Source organism: Sardina pilchardus, chromosome 2 (genome assembly GCF_963854185.1).
Source record: "Sardina pilchardus chromosome 2, fSarPil1.1, whole genome shotgun sequence".
Lineage (NCBI taxonomy): Eukaryota > Metazoa > Chordata > Actinopteri > Clupeiformes > Clupeidae > Sardina > Sardina pilchardus.
In genome coordinates, this window is record NC_084995.1 from 32,416,458 (window position 1) to 32,435,960 (window position 19,503).

Here is a 19,503-nt window from a genome sequence, read left to right on the forward strand (position 1 = left end):
ACACACACACACACACACACACACACACCGCCCCCCCCTTCCAGTCACAGGGATGATGACACATATGAGACCAAGACAGAACGAGCGGAACGTGAGTAAAGGGGAAGTTTCAGATGATGACGGCGAGAGAGAGCAAGAGGATGTGAGCCTGCGATGCAATGACAGAATGAGAGAGATCCGGTACAAGCACAGACATCTAGCGAGAGACAGAGAGCAGAGAGTGTCCCAGTTCTCTTTTGTCTCACCAGGGGCTGATCACACTGACAAGGCAAAGCCTGACACGCTTCCTCTATCCCCCCTTTCTCTCCAGGTATTTTGAAAAAGGAAAGCGAGGTTCACTAAGTCCACAGGTAAATAGCTGCAGTATATTTAGAGTCCCTGCTCCAGTTCCTTTCGCTTTTTTTTCTGCCTCTTGAGTGGCAAGACGTTTTAGACAAGCTCATCTTAATACCAAGTGAAGGGCAGCTGACAGCTGAGCGTGACTGACATAGGGAATGACAGAGAACATGCAATGACTTACTGACCAGCCCCCCCACTTCCCATCCCTGCCTGTTTAAATGGGGCACTATCAACACACGCCCATGGATATCAACACATTCCTGAAGACATTGAGGGTTTTAAATGCCCTACTGTAGCAGACACATTTATCTAGGCAGCCCTTCAGGGCACTGATATGATCAGATCAGATGAGATCCGATTACCTTACTTGCCAGGGTCTCGTTCTTTTCGGTAGGCTGAATAAACCTGTCCCAGTTTGGAGTACAAACCTCACTGTTTATTTTGGAGGGGTGAGGTCATGAGTATTGTTCTCCATGCCCTAGATTGAAATGGGTTGTTGAGAGCAGACTGTGGAACTGGCTGTTTGTGAACGCGAGCCCGCATTCGTGGAACTGAGGCATTGACTGTGGCTTTGTGTGCTAGTACGCTAGGTGAATTTCTGGAGGGCAAACACTAACAGCGAGCATTTAGGGCATTTAGGGCAAACACTAACAGCGAGCATTTAGCGGCAGCTACTGGCACTACTACTGCTTGTTGTCTATGGGGACTATTTTCAGATGCTGCGTAAGATATCACTGCGCCTATGGTACGTTTGCAAGTTGCCTTGATTATTACGCCAGATGAGAGTGTAGTTCCATGTCAAATCAGCCTAGAAAAACGGCAGGTTTCATTTTCAGTTGGTCTTATTGCACTTTCTAACTTGAGAGGAGACACGTTTTAAATGGGAAAATTATCAGAAATCTTAGTCACTTTTAAACATGAAGCTAGCAGGCGAGAAGCTAATGGTCTAATCCGATTCAGTGATCTATGCTAGGCTGAAGCTAAAAGTTGTATCGCCAGACTCACAGAATGGCTGGATGAACGGGAACAAGGTAAATATCGATTGTTTTGCTCGAGGGGAGGTGGAAAATGAGCGTATTTCCAAAAATGGCGGAATATCCCTTTAAATGCCTATACTAATACGGGCTGAGACGTGACTACTGTGTTTTGTATGTGATGTGATGTTCTTCCATTTGTCTCTAGGCTGGGCTGGGGAATATATGCCATATGTGGTGTTGAGTTAAATGCTACATATTATATAGATAGTGTTGTGCCTGTCCTCCGAGTTTGCAACGAAACATACTGATAAGTGGAAAAGTTTTGCAGTCAGAAAAATACAATACAATTACTAGAAAAGTACTCAGAGATTGCAGACCTCCACCTGCATTGTTCTTCCTAGGTTGTCACACATTTGAACCTAAACTATATACTGTAGATAGCCACCACGTGGCCATACCATGCCCTTACACCACTAAACGAAATACATAAACGCCTCCGGAGTCCCGACGGTGGTACAGATCACTCCCAAAATGTAATTGTCTCTTCCTTGTGTCATGTCTGCAATTCCCTGATTTCATCGAAATCCATCCATTACTTTTTGAGTTATCTTGCTCACAAACAGACAGACAGACAAACAGACAGACAGACAAACAAACAGACAGATGCCGGTCCCCAAAACATAACCTCCTTGGCGGAGGTAATAATCACTTATATGGCCATCACCCACAATACATTATCCAAATAAAGAGCATAATTGGTTCCACTGACAGACAGGCATATACGGTAGCGATTTGTCTGTTAGTGTACCTCAAATGATGCAGTTCACTTTAACGGGCTGAGTTAAGTTTGTGCAATTACTGCAGCATTATCGTCTGTTGCTCATGCGGCACCAGAGAGTGAAATCTCCTTACTGCACACATCTCCTATACAGTATGCTGTTCTGGGGTGTGTCCTATAAGAATGCCCCGCTCGCCACCACACTGTCATCTGTGCTGATGGGCTCTGATGACCAGGCAAGGGCATGGGCACGCATTCTGACATCCTGCCAAGGCAGATCCCTCACTGCACAGCCTTGTTTACACTGCAGATGGCACGTCGTAGGCCTACTGATCTTCCATCAGTCCGTGCACCAACACTTCACATACAGAGGCAGTAGCAGTATCAGCTGCAATCCCCCAGCATCATTAATAAGATCTCAAAGGAGGATTGTTCAAACACCCTGACTCAGTCAGTGAGATTGAAGGACACCCCAAATCGAGTGTTACTTTCTTATTAGAAGTCCATTTACCTAATGGCTATGTCATGGTGAGATAAAACAACCTCCTCTACAGACAATGAGACTTTCAGTGACTACATTGACAGTTGATTGAGTAGTCTGTAGTCTGAATTACAGGGCTCAGGGAAATAACAGTTCTTGGGGTTTGAAATCTGTAATTGTAAATATTGTAATTATCTGTAATTGTAAATATCATAGTATATCACCCGTTCAAGCTCATTATGCCGGGAAGAATCTTGTAATACTTGAAATATAATGAGGAGGACAATACTGCCTTCACCTTGAGCATCTCATCTACTTGTCATTAATGTTGCATGCTTCGTGCACTGAAAGCATTGGCAAATGTAAGACGCTAGCTTGTTTAATAGGAGATATTTTCTGATCGAAATGTCTGAATTAGGCGATTTTCAGTGTCTCCTGTCTAGACCGACTCAACAGAATCTTACTTACTTTCTTGTTTAGACTGAAACATTAGCCAGACACATGCACCCTTTTCCCAGCTGCAGTAGTTATACTCTATTTGGCTTGCAGTCATAACATTACAATCTATCTTAGAATCAATCTTAGAATCTATCTCACAGAACAAAACTATTATGCTGATGATTCCCAGTTTTATCATAACAATGAAGACAGGTCATAAGCTGGTTCCTGTAGTGTTTCTCCATTTCTATGGTGATTTGCACATTGTTAGTCATATTATGTTATGTTCCAAGCACCCATGTAGGGAAAAAAAGAAATAAAATCAGCTTTCTTCAAATCACCAAAGTGCAGGCCTGCACCATTCTCTGAGTTCCCTTCTCTGATGAAATGCACACACCTGCATCACTCTCTCTCACACACAGACATAAAATAACAAACCAAACCAAAAGTCAATAGGTTATCCAGTTCACTGTAAAAGAAGAGTTAGTGCAACAAGTCGCTCCACAACATCAGGATAGCAGAGGTCACTTTGCCTCTCCAGAGAAACAGCATTTCTCACACACGTGTGTACACATACAGTACATCAATCAAGGTTTTTAAAGTTCTCCTCACACACACACACACACTAACACACATACTGTACACACACACTGGCAGATTAAGAGAAAGATTGATCGTTTGCAGTTCATAGCATGGTGGTTTGTACCAGAGCATCATAATCTCAGTGAAAGGTTGTGACTGGCATGAGCCTTGTTTGCAGAAAAGTGTTTACTACTTCCATCTGACACGGAACATTACACCTTAAATTAAGTCTACACGGGGGCATGATCAAGCTTTCCAAATCTCCAATCCACAATAACACTGCGATTTACAACCCAAGAGAGAGGGAGATGGAGAGAACACCCTGCTCCCCAGGCCTATCAAAAACACTCCATTTCTGCTGCGGATTCCAAGAAACACGGATGTGCCACGCAGTCTATTTCTGATGGAGCCTTATCGTCTTAGTCATCCTTAGTCATAGACCGACTGACATTATATGTGCGCTTGCCCATGCAAAGCTGTGCATCAAACATTAGCAAGAGCATGACATTTACAGATTCTTTCATCTTCGCGGCTCGGAGGCCTTTTTTTCCTCTCACGGTGTTTGCTTAGGTTCCACCACTCAAATCCAGAGGATTTAGACGAGATATATAGTTAATCTAGGAAATTATCTAATTACACCATCCTCTCCTTGTTCTGCTAGCACGCATATGCTTTATACTAAGACCACCACAACACCATTGTATTCAAGTGATCTCAGAGTGCATTTGGAGAAGGTTGTTAACTGACACTTAATAATAAAACTTGACAGTCTTATTTATCTATTTATTATGATGATGCAACAGTGATAAACACCTTGATATCTACACTCAACAATTTTGGCATTATTGGATACAACAGTCCAGTAATCCATAACTACACGGCATCACACAGGACAAGCACAGGCCTGTCAGGCACAGTTGTAGACCACGATGGAATATGAGAATCTCTCAGCGCTCTATTTGGCTTTGTCTGAATATGGCCAGATGTATGGCCAAAGATAGCCATCACCGCAATCTCATAGGAGATATGAGTTGGTGTCCTCAGCAGCATTATTATTCGCGCGAGTTGCATATCATCTGAAGCTGAAGCTTGGGCATCATTGGACCTTCCAATAGGACAATGATCCCAAGCATACCTCAAAGTCCACCTGCAGACAGCTGAAAGTTTGCTTATTTTGCCAAAAAACCTGATTCTCCCATGCAATTTTAATTGCAACTACATATTGAACTCAGAAGAATGAAGAATCAGTAAAATCCATCCATCCATCCATCCATCCATTCACCCATCCACCAATCCATCACCACCCATCCATCCATTTATACTTGTCTCTTTTTTTAACACTTACTGTGACGATTAACGCTTTCTCCTGGAAGTATTTGACCAGAGGGATGGCGTTCTGCTTGAAGTTGGTGAGGCGGCGCTCGGTGGCCTTGGGGTTGTCGTCCGGGCGACCCTGCTGCTCCGCCCGCCTCTTCAGCCGCTCCTTCAGGCGGTGGTTGGTGCAGGCCAGGAACACCACCAGGTCTGGGGTGCAGATCTGGATCAGACAGCACAGGGACAGCAGGGACACACACACATCACTACACCTCATACACACCAGTGGGTACAGTTCACACTGGAGAAGGGTTCAAATCAAATAGATCTACGACCTTGTGGTAGAGGTTACAGAGGAACTGGTTCTCAAACTGTTCACAATGACTACCACCTCAGAACATTTGTCTCTCCAAGTACCACCATTATTACCCGCATTAAGAAACGTTAAATACATTTCACTACAAAGAGTATTTAATAAACAGAAGGCAATTTTTATTCCTAACATTTAAGATCTATGACCTTGTGTTAGACGTTACATGAACTGAATCTTATAGTGGGACCATGAATCCCAACTCAAAACCATGTTACAAAATGTAGATGTAAACAAATGTAATAAATTCTGTTAAAATCAACCAGAATAATTCCTACAATAGGCTACATGCAGGAAAGGCTCTCTGTACGCTCATTTGTTTCCGATGGAGACAGGTGTGTTTGAGCCTGCCGCTATTGGTAATGCAATTAGTGTCTACTAATAGGACTAATAGGACCCGGTTGGATGCTGCACCTGGGAATCAGTACGTTACGACAAAGAAAGATTTATATGTGTTGAAATTGTTATTATTAGTTGAACAAGATATTCAGTGTCAGAGTGGAAGATTTAATGAGCATAACATAACAGAAGATGCCGTTACAACAGTTTAATTTCCACCGGAAATAAATGAGTGTACAGGAAGAGCCTTTTGTGCACCTAGTCTATAGATAGACGTGCAATTGGTAATGCGCACGGTAATAATCAAATAGTTCTTTGAAGATTATTTTCATTTTAAAACCAATCTTGCTCAGGTTCTTAGTCTCAAAGCCTATGAAGTTAGATAAACAAATTCCTCCAGCACTAACACCTTATCTGTGATTCTGTTGGCACATAATAGGTGTTAAAACCCCTTTAACTGGATAATAATGAAGAGGACACAATGTGTGTGAGATGTGTTTTCTTGGTTTCACATGTGAGAAAACTGGTGTCTGGTGGTACAGCCATCTACCACAGAGGGAAACGAGCACCGGTCACTATGGTTACGTATTCACACTGTGGAATTATGATTTAATTAATATAATGAAGTTCATGAAAGAAGGCATGATCTAAAGCCTTTCAATAAAAACACACACTTCCTTTCCCTGTACCTACATAATCACTGAGGTCTACGCACTATAAAAAGCAACACATCAGTAGGATTCAACATCTCGACGTGGCACGAACATCACAGACACATTGTTGTTGAGTCATTTTTGCATTCTCCCAGGAAGACATCTTTCATGCTGTTCTCATTTCTTCTACCGCTGTGTTGAGGACCAAAGCCCAAAATATACTCCGCATCAGACTCCTCGCTGAGGAGACTGTGGAGACGGCAGTCGGAGCTGCATTCCTTTCTACAAACAAACAAATGAATGAGGTCCCCTAAGACCCAGTCACTGGTGTTTATGTGAGAGGCACATTAGCATACTTATGAAACCTCTGACCTTGTTTATGCGGATCGTGTACGCTTGCAATACACTTCGAAGGTAACACATAGCTCCTTTTCTAGAGATGCTTCAGGAGTTTAGCAGTCTGACATGAGAAAAGGGTATGTGTGAATGAACAAGGAGTTTAGCAGTGCAACATGAGAAAAGGGTAGGCTATGTATGAATGAACAAGGAGATCAGTTCAACGTGAGATAACAGTATGTAAGAACAAACAAAGAGCATTACCACGACTAAAATTATCCTCTCTGAACCCCCTGAACCGTTTCAGTTAAGTGCAGTAAGAATGCACGACTGGCGATAACAGATTCCAACTCCGACAGCCTCGGAGTAAACCGTGTCGCCTACAGTACATGCTCATCCTCACATGTCAACAACAACAACACACGCCACTGAGCTCTTTCTTAGTCATGACACGTTCACCTTCATTGAGACAAAAACTGGGACACTGCAAGTATGAGCAGCATAACATCTATGCAAGGCTTAATCGCATCACAAATGACACGAGGTGAAGTCACATGTTTGTGTGGCAGCAGCAGAGGCCCGCAGAGACACTCATGATGACATCAAGTGATGCTTCCCAGCGCCCTGGTCCAGCTCTATATAGGGCACAGCCACAAGGCACAAGGCGCGTCCCATCTGTGCGGCTTCTCGAATTGGGAGGTGTGTGTGTGTGTGTGTGTGTGTGTGTGTGCGTGCGTGTTTGTGCGCGCGTGTGTGTATGGGGGGGGGGGGGGGGGGTACAGCGGACCTGACAGGCTGGGAGAGATATATCGAGGGCAAGGAACGGCTGAGACAAGGGGAGCTGAGATGAGCAAGCGTCCTAAACGGAGGTCCGCCCGGAGCTACATTAAAAGTAGAGTGTAGCCTCAGAGGGCTTCCCTGTGAAAAGTGTTGCCCTCGCATGCTGCTGAAGAAAAGGGTAACGCTGTCAGGAGCCGGGCGGGGTGGTTGAAAGAGCCCTGTCTACCCCTCTTCCACCTCCCTTCCTCCCCAAACAGCACCCACACTGCCTCCAGAAAAACACTGCCACTCTCCCATCCTCCGCTGAGGACGCCTGAGGAGGAAGAGGGGGGACGGGACAGGAGACGGCTCAATTAACAGAGATATTTTTAGGCATGAGTTTCGCTTCTGTATCCTCAAAGCACCTCTCTCTCTCTTCCTCTCTGTCTGTCTGTCTGTCTCTCTCTCTCTCTCTCTCTGTCTCTCTCACTCTCTCTTTCTCTTCCTCTCTGTCTTTCTCTCTACCTCTCTCTCACTCCCTGTCTGTCTATCTCTCTCTCTTCCTCTCTGTCTGTCTGTCTCTTGAGTCTCATCTCTCATGATTCTTTTATTCAGGCTGCCCTTGTGAATCTGGCTAAATCATGCAAAAGGAGATGAAACAGTGGAGTGTTTCTGCCATACAGTATATCTAGTGCCAGAGGTGGAAAAGTAAAGCTTCAGAAAGTAAAAGTCCTCCCACATACTGTATCTGTGCCAAACATTCATTTAAACAGGCTGATTATAATCAGCATAACTCTTCAGCAATGGAGAGCAGCTAATTAGTGAGATCACCTGTGTTAATTACACAGGTAAAACCAATTAATGAGTTTCATCAGGTCCCTTTCCACAGGTCAAGCAACATGTAGTCTGCATTGATAATCAAGGTGCTTGATTTTATACTGTACACCTGTGGAAAGGGACCTGATGAAACCCATGAATACATGGTTGGATTTTTACTTTCCGAAGCTTGACTTTTCCCCCGCTGTCTGTTGCCCTTAAAGGTACACTATCCAAGATTTTTACCTTAATATAACCTTAAGAAGCCAATTTGATGGTAAACGAACGTTACGTAATAAGTGAATCGTTCACATAGCATGGCTAAACAGCACAGACGTAGCAAGTCGCTAACGGGAAAACCAGCCAGGTTCTCAAGTCATGAGAAGTTTGCCATTTACAACAGCAGAATAAAATGTAAATATATTGCGGCTTTAAAAGGAGAGCTACAGTACAGTCACCAAAAATACCTTAACCTGCATAGTGTACCTTCAATGCCCAACATCCTAAATGATGACACAAGATTATGTCTAGAACATTGCTCAGGCCTGTCTACATGTAACATGTAAGGGCAAAGTTGCATTGAACATGCAGAACTTCACTCAGGCCTGTCTACACGTAACATCTAAGGACAGAGTTGCATGGAAAGACACTTCCAGAACTCTCCAGAACTCTACAAATCCCACTCTCTATCTATTTTGCTCACTCTCTTTTGTTGAAATGTTGAGGTGAGGACATTTGAAAAATCCCATCTTTTGCGGAAACAAACAATAACCTCGTCACCTAAAGATATGTTTTACGTTAATTATTATTATCATTGAGAATCAGCAATGCAGAAGGACGTCACACGTAATATAACTGGAACTCCCCCTTAGCGATGCAGTGACATGCTGATGTATTGACCATAACCAATGATTGCATCAGTGGCACATTCAGAGGAGGCACAGGATATTACAGCCCACACACTGATCTGTTTTCATAATCTGGGATTGCAGTGAAGGGCAATACTACTACAATGGAATGCTACTGTACAAATTATTTTCTCCTCCAAAGATGATTATCCACACAGCACAAGTTGCAACTATAAAGACAAACTGAACAAAACCAACATATTTTCAACACAATGTCCCAAAAATGAAGGGGCATCGGGTTAAAAGACACTATGAAGAGACTTGGAGAAAAAAAAAAAACTGTACTTCAGCTTTGTTTCAGCCAAGGTTGAAATATGTTCCAACTAAACAAAACATTGAACATTCAAGCCACTTCTCTTGGTATCAGTAAGTGGCATCATACTGACATTCCAAATAAAGCCTGTTGTTCCATTTAGCACTGGGACAACAGAATCTGTGCAGCTATGTTTATATTTGTAGTTATACCCCAGTAGCCTAACGTGCTGTGTCTAACATCACAGCTGTAATAGGTTACTCATTGTTTTTGGCCTGTGGCTGCCATGGCAAAAAGCAATTTCACAGGATTCATTTCAGGTAATTTTGTTGAATTTGTGTCCATAGAGATTAGTTTTTCCTCATCCAGCCTCTAGAGCAGCTAGTTTGTACAACTGCTTAGGCATCTCTCTCTCTCTCTCTCTCTCTCTCTCTCTCTCTCTCTCTCTCTCTCAGTTCCTCCCCCACTTCTCAAATATTGAGATAGTACAGTACATAGGACTTTCATCAAACTGTATTGTCTCACAATACAGTTTGATGAAAGTCCTATGTATAGATGTAAACTTGTGTCTGCTCTGTTTCAAAAGCAAATGTAAAATGTTTGGGTTTGGCAGATCAGTTCCGAGAAACCGACTTCTGAGGTTCTCATAGCTGCCTAATGTGTAGGCTACAGAGATATCTGAATGCCAGTGAGCTTCTCTGAGTGGAAGTCACAGTGCTCCTACAGTGTCAGATTCAGATTTGTGGAAGTGATGACTTTCAACAGAAGTGATGATTTTCAACGCTCACTGGCGCCAATATGAAGACACTGTGAAGCATGAACGTCTTTGCTCCGTCAAACAGGGCTCTGTTTAATATACTGGAAAAGGTTCATCCGTATCTGAAATGCATATTAAGGGGCAGGAAACACACACACACACACACACACACACACACACACACACACACACTCAGGGGGGCTCTCACCTAACGTGGAGCCCTCATTAAGGCAGAGCAGCACTGACACAGACAGAGTGCTAACAGCTTCTGGAGAGCAGACGCAGAACTCCCATGACGGGAGGAAACAGGAAATAAACACGGCGCAATGTCACCTCACATGCAGAAAAAAACGATCGACACACCTGACACAAAACACGGTACGATGGTAAAGGTGTTCTACTTCTAGGATTTTTATTTTTTAGATTCTCTCTCTCTCTCTCTCTCTCTCTCTCTCTCTCTTTCTCCTTTCTCTCAGTCCTTGCATATAGATGCCTGGCTGTGTCAGACAACCTCAGCAGTAATTGGTGTGACACAAGGAAGGGAAGAGTGGAGGTAGAGAGATTGCCATCGGTACCACTCGTTAACTTTAACCACTGCAGCCAGACAGCATTCAGACGCATGCACACACTTCTGCCACACGTGGCCTGCCTCTTTATGGAGACATTTGCTTGTGACGACCGGCGACGCCGGTGAGATAAAGGGCCAATCAAATCTCATACTGACGTTTCCGGGACACTGGCACGCAGCAGCAGGTCTTTGGCAAACACCAATAAAATCACCTCCAGTCACTCCTGAGGGGCTGTCAGTCATTGGGCTCTAGAAAATGATTAAAGCCCCGTTAATATGCCTTGTGCCGTATACATCAATCCTTCCATCTGTATAAAAATAGACAGCTTAAAGAGTGAGTTCCATTTTTCAGACATATGGACAGGGGAGGACAAACCTGCTATCCACTGTGCCACATATTCAATGTGTTGCTCAACCTGCTCGAAGACTGTGAATCCTGAGAAACCCAGCCATTGCAGTAGGCATTTCACATGAAGAACAGAAAACAACAACGTCCAGTTATCGAACGGGAAAGTAAAAACCTGGACTCTCCCTTTGCATCAACAGTCTCCATTAGTGGAACAATATTAGCAGGTGTGGGTTCCCTCAGTGCAGCAGACATCACAACTCTAGGGAATCCTAGATTTCTTATACTGGACTTCACTGACCTTAAAAATGACATAAAATGACACTGTTTTTTCGTTGGCTTTGTTCAATAAGGAGAGTTTGGTACATGGCCACAAAGCTACCGCAAACATGGTTATTTCCTCCTTCAAATGCAAATCTTGGACTCTTGAAATGACCACTAAAAACAACAAACATACTGTACACTGTGATGCGAACCCTCCCTCAGATCATTGTCCCCCTCCAAATGTTATTTTACCATTTGGAGCTGGAGATTCAGGTAGAAGTTGCTGTAGCCTATTTTTAGAGGTCTTTGCCTGCAAGGCAGCCAATCAGTGTAAAGCGCACTTATTTATGCATGCGGGTGCCAGATAACCTTGAGGGGGCACTAAATGTCTGCTAAAATGGGCCATTTTATTCCCCAGCCTAATTATAGATTTGTAAAATGTAGATGCCTTGTAAAATAACATCATAACAGCATGTTTTTCACAGACCAAAGTTGCATACCCTCTTTGTAAACGTCAGAGAACAAGGTAAAATACTCTGTTCATCCATTCCATGTCATCTTCGATGAAGACCTGATTATCATTCATGCATGCGTGCTTACCATCGAGGGAACACCATGAAGAAAACAACTGAGGGGCAAAAAGGGAATTTCAAATCTAAACGCATTTCTTTGCCAAAAGAATATGTTCAGATTGGATATGTTCGACAGCCATGTTCTAATTAGAGCCTTTTCAAGGCTCCTCTGGGCTGATAAAGCACAAAGCTAAATAACGAGCAGCCATTACCTGTTACTCTGATCATTCACTGAGGTGATTATCCACTCCACTTCCAACCAAACACCCCACATTACCCCCTCAGAACCCATGACTTGTACTCGTCCTCTGATGCACAGCGAGAACAGTACACTAAGCTGTGTGGGTTGGACTGTGAACCGAGAGATAGAAAGCCACACTTGGCACTTGAATGATCTCTCCCGAGCCTTACTCACCGTGAAATCACATCCCTTTGTTAATGCTCTCTCAACAAATCAGATGTGGGTGTTTCTGTGCAACAGAAGACATTAAGTAGGTGCTCTGACTGACTTAACCGCCACACGTGACCCTTTGGGAAATACAGTGTGGTCAGACTCAGAGCACATGGCCATTAGTCTGCAGGCCATACAGGGCTCACTGGCAGGGAGAGTTAGGGCGGGCAGCTCACTACTGTCAGCAGTCAGACTCAAAATGACACTCAAAAGAATGTGTGTGTTTGTGTGTGTGTGTGTGTGTATGTGCATGTGTGTTTGTGTGTGTGTGTGTGTGTGTATGTGCATGTGTGTGTGTGTGTGTGTGTGTGTGTGTGTGTGTGTGTGTGTGTGTGTGTGTGTGTGCACGCTCTGGGGTCACCTGTGCCTATGGCCTATGGCCTAAGGACTGAAGGATCAACCTTACATGCACTTCAAGGTATTGGGACACTTTGCTAGGCCGGCAGATTTAAATGTTCAAGCCAAGGCATAGACTGAATTTTGCAACTTAAATAACAGCTTAAATAAACTCAGTATTCTACGTAGTAAGCAGCATACTTGATCTTCAAAGGATAGTGCCTGTCCAACATCACGCGGGAAGCCGTCGATTACAATTCCGGTAGCATCCGGTATCTTCATAATTTTCTGTTTTATTTCCGTAATAGTTGTCTCCTGTAAGGGGAAGAGAAATTGCTCTGATTAATAACTTCAGAAATAAAACATTATTAATCAATAACTCATATGACTTTAAACCTGCACAAGTTCAGGTTGACCCCCAACCAAAAACAAACAAGATGTGTGGACTATCTGTTATGAACACTCAGCCAACAGTCAACAACTGTTATAACACTCAAATTATCTCAAATCTGTCAAATTTCCTCCAACTTGAGTGTGGAAAGGCCTAATAACTGCGCTAATTGTTTAGAATGGCATTCTCATTTGGCTCTCTGACATTTGAAGAACATATGAAAGGTGTCCATGTCAATATGTCAATATGGAAAAGTGTGCTCTTTCAACTCCAAACCCTTAAGGAACTGTACTATACTAAACTGTCTCTTGCCAAAATGTGGATTAATTGCAATTGACAGTATTCATGTATCATGATAAGATATAAGAACTGTGTTCTAAATACAACTGAAAAAATAACCGAATATGCAGATACAGCACTGTAAACTTTGTTTAATGAACTAGAAGAGCAATAAGTTAAGGATCCATCTAAAAATATCTAATGCAATCAATCATAATTTTCTGCACTGTAACAAACACAGGAAAGCAACTCCCCTTAGCCAAATGTCCTCTTCCTCTGCAAGACAGATGGCTAGATCAGGGCATCCTTCTTGCAACAACCACTCACAAGAGCCTGAATCAACATTGTGATGCTTCAGTCTGATCGGCCTTTGCATTTACGCACTAAGCACAGTTTTAAAAGGAAATGTTCAAAAATTCACTTTGAAGCTTTGAATCTCTGCGATGTAACACTGGGGATAAGTTCTAAGATCACGTTAGGTGAAATGCTGGAAGCTGAATCAGTGTATCCTTATTTGTCCCCATCTTGGCTGCTAATCACCTAATCGTGCATAAACAGTCGCCGAATTTCGCTGCTATTGCCAGCCAGCAGCACTTCTTGCCTCCTGCGACAGTCCCCTCTAATCCCACGTCATATTAAAGTCTCGAGGGAGATCTGGACTATCCTTTCATGCATAATCTCTGCATTTTAGAAGTGTAGACTCAGCTGAGGGGACTCAGAACCAGAAGCCATGTCTGTCTCAGGGAGGCAGGGAGCCACTAAGAGACTGAACCGCAAGCACAGTGAGAAACCACCAACAAGTTACTGTTTATGAGTCGGAATGATCTGATTCCCAACTCCCAATTCCTCTCTGGCTCCTCTAGCTCTCTCACACACCCCTCTCTCTCTCTCACACACACACATCCCTCACCCCTCAGACACACCCCACTCTTCAGTTAACTCTACATGATTGTGTTTGTTTTGTGTGTGTGTTTACAGATTTGTTGTTGAGGTTTATTCAGTCAACATTGCTGAACAATGGCTAAAATATTAATTTGACATTTTTAGCTCACACAGCGGATATTTGTTTGATCCTCAGCACAAGCACTTGTAAAAAAAATCCAATAGTCTTGTAAAGAATCAAAGTGTCACCTGTCATAAAAATGAGACTAAGGATGTGTTGGATATGATGCAGGCTATGCTTTCATGTAGGCTATACTTTCAAAAACATCAATGCCTAGGCAATGACACACTGTACAGTACCATGCCTACGCCTAGACCTATTACTGGGCTTTTATGATATACTCCAAAAACGTAGATGTGTGATCTTCATAGCTGAATATTTTAATTTTAGCTTGCTGGAAAACCTGTTTTGCTCATGCTGTATTCTGCTGTACTGTAGGTAAAAGTAGCTTTTTGCTGTTCAAGTAGCTTTTTGCTCCAGAATGTTTCATGGAGCTTAAAGCACACTGTGACAGCAGGCAATACATTATTCTGTTTGACATGCTGACAAATTAAAATGGTGTGCCACACTGTCTGTCTCTCTGCCCTACACTCGCAGGAACGGCGTCTACAAACCGACACGATCAATCACTCTGTTTTGACATTTTTTTATGTCTCATCTCTCAGCAAGCCGAGATCTGTATCGGTTATACCACACGACCTGCCTCCATCTCTCCTCGGCCCGCTCGCACCGCTCCATACCTGTGGAGCCAGTTCCCCGTTGGTGATGATCTTTGCAATCAGGCTCCATTTCCTGTTGCCGTTGGCGTTGTGGATCATCTTCTTCCTCAGCAGCTCCCCCACAGAGACGTACTCAAAGCCGTAGCGCTCGGCGATCTTCAGACACTGCGTGCCTTTGCCACTGCCAGGACCACCTGTGAAGAGTGGATGAGATGACACTCAGTGCCAATTCACGCATGGTGCCACTCACCTTGGCATGCCTCGCCAACTCATTTATACACATGTTACAAAATTAGCCGTCTGTATAATCGAGATTATTAACAGTTATGGGGTGACGGGTTAGGGAGGAGAGGTTACCTCTCCTCCCTAACCCGTCACCCCATAACTGTGGGTTTGAGAAATGATATCAAGCCAGATTCAAACCGAGGATACTGGACAAGACACTAACCGTTAGTTAGTCCTCGGTTTGAATCTGGCTTGATGTCATTTCTCAAACCCACATCCCATCTTTCTCTCCCACTCATTTCCTGTCCACTTTTCACAGCCATGTCCATTAACGGCTAATAAAAATGGCTATTAACTGTTACAAAAATAAATGGCGAATAATTGAAGATAATGACTACATATGCATATAGATTTAAATTAAGCAAATTACTTTGTTTACACACTCATAAAAATGTCATTAATTAGTCATGGCAGAGCCAGACACAATTTCTTTTTATCCACAATTAAAAATGATGAGAGACAGACACTCTACCATTCAAAAGTTTGGAATTACTAAGAACTTGTTTGTTTTCATCATTAAAGTTGTAAATGACTGTTGTAGAAAGAAATGGCTGATCTTTGACGCAATATCTACGTAAGATGCCCACGATCAGCAACCATTCATCCAATTTTCCATAGGCACATTTTGTTTACTAATCTGATATAATCTTAAAAGATTTACTAAGAAAACATCGGAGAACCCCTTTGCAATTATGTAAGCACATCATGTCATATGAAAACTGCTGCCCTGATTTAAAAAAAACTGATCTCAGCTGGTATTCTGTCTATAATGAAGTGAAATGGAAATATCGAAGTGACCCCAAACTTTTGAACAGCAATGTACGTCTCTCAAATGATGTATTATGAACTCACATTCATAAGAGTGACCTCCATAAAGGCTCATTTAGATACCCTTGCTAAAAAAACATCAACACTTCATAGAATGGAATAAATATTAAAACACACACACACACACACACACACACACACACACACACACACACACACACACACACACACACACACACACACACACACACACACACACACACACACACACACACACAGACAATCCCTCAGGCATGAACACAAATGAACTTCCACAACTTTCTTCTTTGTCGCTGTGCTCTGTTTCACTATCTTCAATAAGATATATCCTCTAAGAGCGTATTCACGCCTAAGGGCCTTATCAATCACTCTAATCACCCTGCAACACAGTGGCAGCTTGTTAATGGAGGGAAAGCGAGATGACAGCGTATTCACCAATGACAAGGATCACTTTGGGGCGGGGCCTGGATGGATCAAAGACCTCGTACTCCTCGATGAGCTCCGCTGTCTCTGACAGGTCTGAGTCACTCTCGATGGAGAACTGGTGGATTGGGGGGAGGCGCTCGTACCTCCTGTAGGGGAAGTTGGGGCTGTCGGGCAGAACTGGAATGGGGAGCACAGCACCACAACGACTTGTTAAAGGACAAGACATAAATAGTGCATAAAAGGACAAGGCTTAAAACATATGCATTGTGCAATATAGATTGAAACTAAAGTTAGCTGCTGTTGACCAGGCCATCTACATGGACAAAAAACAGTTTCTGACTGAAGCTATAACAGATTTGCCATGCAAATGCAACTCAATAGGTTTCTTTGTAGAGCCCCTGTGTCTTCATTTCCCTATCTTTTGGCCTGGAGTCTCAGTTCAGATTTCATGCTTGGCCATATTTCCGCAAGTGATCAAAGTGACATTAGTGCACTGTACTCTGAGGAGATACCGGTCATTTGCATGTATATTAGAACCATTATTTAATTTGACTGCAGGACTAGGTTCCCCCTTCCTGTTCTACATACCATTACGAAAAAAAGACCTCCGTGACTGGCCTCCGTTGAGAGGTGGCAAAGACTTCTTCTCTTGCCCCACAAAGGTGTCCCATCTGACTTTATCGGTGCCTCCAAGATCTCTAACTTTCTTCAGGCAAGTCTCCAGGTAATCGATAGGGTCTTCTGGTCGGTAATACATCAAACCTGTCAGCAGGCTCTGAGCACCCAACAAAGATTGAGTGAAACTGATCATTAAAACTTAAATGATTGCATTGATTTTGTTTTGTAGTAGCCTACACAGAGAGAGATGGTGTTGCCTCATGTTCAGCTTCTTCATGCTGGAATTCTTAAAGCTCAAAATAAATCCCTTGTTGTTTTGATTTTCTTGACCCTGAGGTGTTTCAGTACGCACATGCATCCGTCCAAGTTGGTCCCCTCCCTCTTTAACCTGTTCCCACAAACGTCTCTCTGCTACAATAACAATAACAATGGAAAGGGATCACTGCCAAGACTGTGATGTTATACAATATCTATCCTTGCAGACATAGCCTTGACCAACACAGACAATTAACAACAACACATGCAACGGTGTTGAAATGTAGCATAGGCTACTTTACCTTAATTCAATCTGCTGACATGTTTACAGGTTAAACAACTCTGAACCTATAGCCTATTACGAATCGCATAACATTTCTCGTCACAAATGTTTTTACATTTTTTATACGACTTACAACCTATACTTCCTCAAGAGTGTCCTTTTCATGTAACTTAATGTATTATATTAACAGTGAACAATGTTGCCAATAAGCAATGTCTTGCAGACAATCTGTCTCAGAGTCAAGTCTGGAATAGCCCACAGAGAGTGAGTATGGCCATAAATCGGATAGCCTAATTAGACTAAACACAAAAGACAACTGGATCAGTGACATGCCAACAATACAATTATGGTGGTCATCTGAGATTGACAATATAACTGAATATAGACTAGCCACAATTACGCACGACATAGTATGAATCGTCATCTTGAGCATTTTGAAGAAAATACACAAATATTTAAAATGCATTAAATAAAATGTTTCTAATCTGTATCCATTTCAAATGCAATACTCAATGTCATATCTAGTTTCCTTGCACTTCAGTATTCATAAAAACAAAAATAATTGTAGGCTAACTCTTGGGAGAAGTGACATCCTTCAAACAGTGCATCGCATAAATCTCACCTCAAACAGTTGAGGTATCTCCCTTCTTGAGAGATATTCCTTTGCATCGTTCGTATTCATTGCAGTCTTGACAACAAATGCCTTTTGATAAAATCCCTATTTCGCTCAGATTACAATAGCCTACTTTGCGTTTTGGTCTCTCTTGATCTGCGGTTGGAACTCCGCTTAGTAAGACCTTCTATTCAAATTCCCTTTGACTACTGGATTCCAGAAAGCGGCGCTTCTCTCCCTAGCGCGGAACCGGTGGATGTCCATGTGACATGCTGCTTTCCAACCAGCCCCTCAATTCGTTCTTGTTTAAAAATTCAATGACTGTATCATAGGTCTCATTCTGCTGCAAAAGGGAAAACTACGCGTGATGTCATATCATGTCAATCGCTGCGATGCACAGAATGATGTGTTCAGTCGTGCCTAGACGAGCCTAGAGGTTTGTTTCGAAGCACGTACGCTTAAGTCCGCCGAGCTCAAGTCTCCGATAGTCCACAAGCTTGTAGGCTAAAGTGGCATTTCACAAGAGGGAGACACTGAAGTTCTATAATTTCATGTCATGTTTTTTTTCCACTTCGTCTTTGAGTCCACAGACAAGCTTCTCTAAAACAGATGAGATATCACATCATTGGTTGCATACACCACAAAATGCAGACCCCATATTTTAATCCTCTCTTTTAACCTAAATACGTCCCCTCATGCTGATTGTTTCACAGTAGCCTAGTCGATCTAGACCAATTCCACTGCGACCTATCCAGTCAGTACAGTGCAGCTGGTAAAGTTAATTAATGCACGGACTTTACGCAATTTAAATGAGTGCGCGCCACTCTCCGGCTCTCACGTTATTTTGGTTGATATATATTAGGCATATTTACATTAATCCTTTTATAATCATTATGATAAATGAAATCAATTTACTGATAATCTATATATGAAAGTAAGTGTCTGACTGGCAAGTTCAATGTCATGAAGACAAGACGACATCAACACTGAAAGAAGCCTAGGCTTATGTAATATCTGCAACTATACCTCAACAGAGTGATGTCGATCTTAATCAAGGTCTAAGGATATGCCATTCATATTACACACCTGAAGTGGAGATAAATTATAGACTTATTTGCAGTGGACAGTGTCACTTTTATATGAAGCTGCAGATGGAAATCTTGCCCCTGGATAGACTTGAATGGCTGTGCAATTTTTTTTTATCAATAGTGATTGATATTTCATAGACCAGTGCTGTGAATGTGACC

General features: G+C 42.7%; 1 protein-coding gene across 2 annotated transcripts in view; it reads right to left on the reverse strand.

Moving 5' to 3' along the window:
• The window catches only part of ak5 (adenylate kinase 5), a 51,128-nt gene extending 32,501 nt beyond the window's left edge, over positions 1-18,627 (reverse strand). For both annotated transcript variants that reach the window (XM_062527491.1, XM_062527484.1), the window contains exons 1-6: positions 18,266-18,627; positions 17,076-17,262; positions 16,497-16,664; positions 14,991-15,163; positions 12,839-12,952; positions 4,941-5,132 (exon numbers count right to left, since the gene is read on the reverse strand). In XM_062527491.1, coding sequence (XP_062383475.1) covers positions 4,941-5,132; positions 12,839-12,952; positions 14,991-15,163; positions 16,497-16,664; positions 17,076-17,262; positions 18,266-18,325 — 894 coding nt within the window. In that variant the 5' untranslated portion in view covers positions 18,326-18,627. The remainder of the gene's footprint in view (positions 1-4,940; positions 5,133-12,838; positions 12,953-14,990; positions 15,164-16,496; positions 16,665-17,075; positions 17,263-18,265) is intronic.
• Positions 18,628-19,503: the final 876 nt, after the last annotated feature.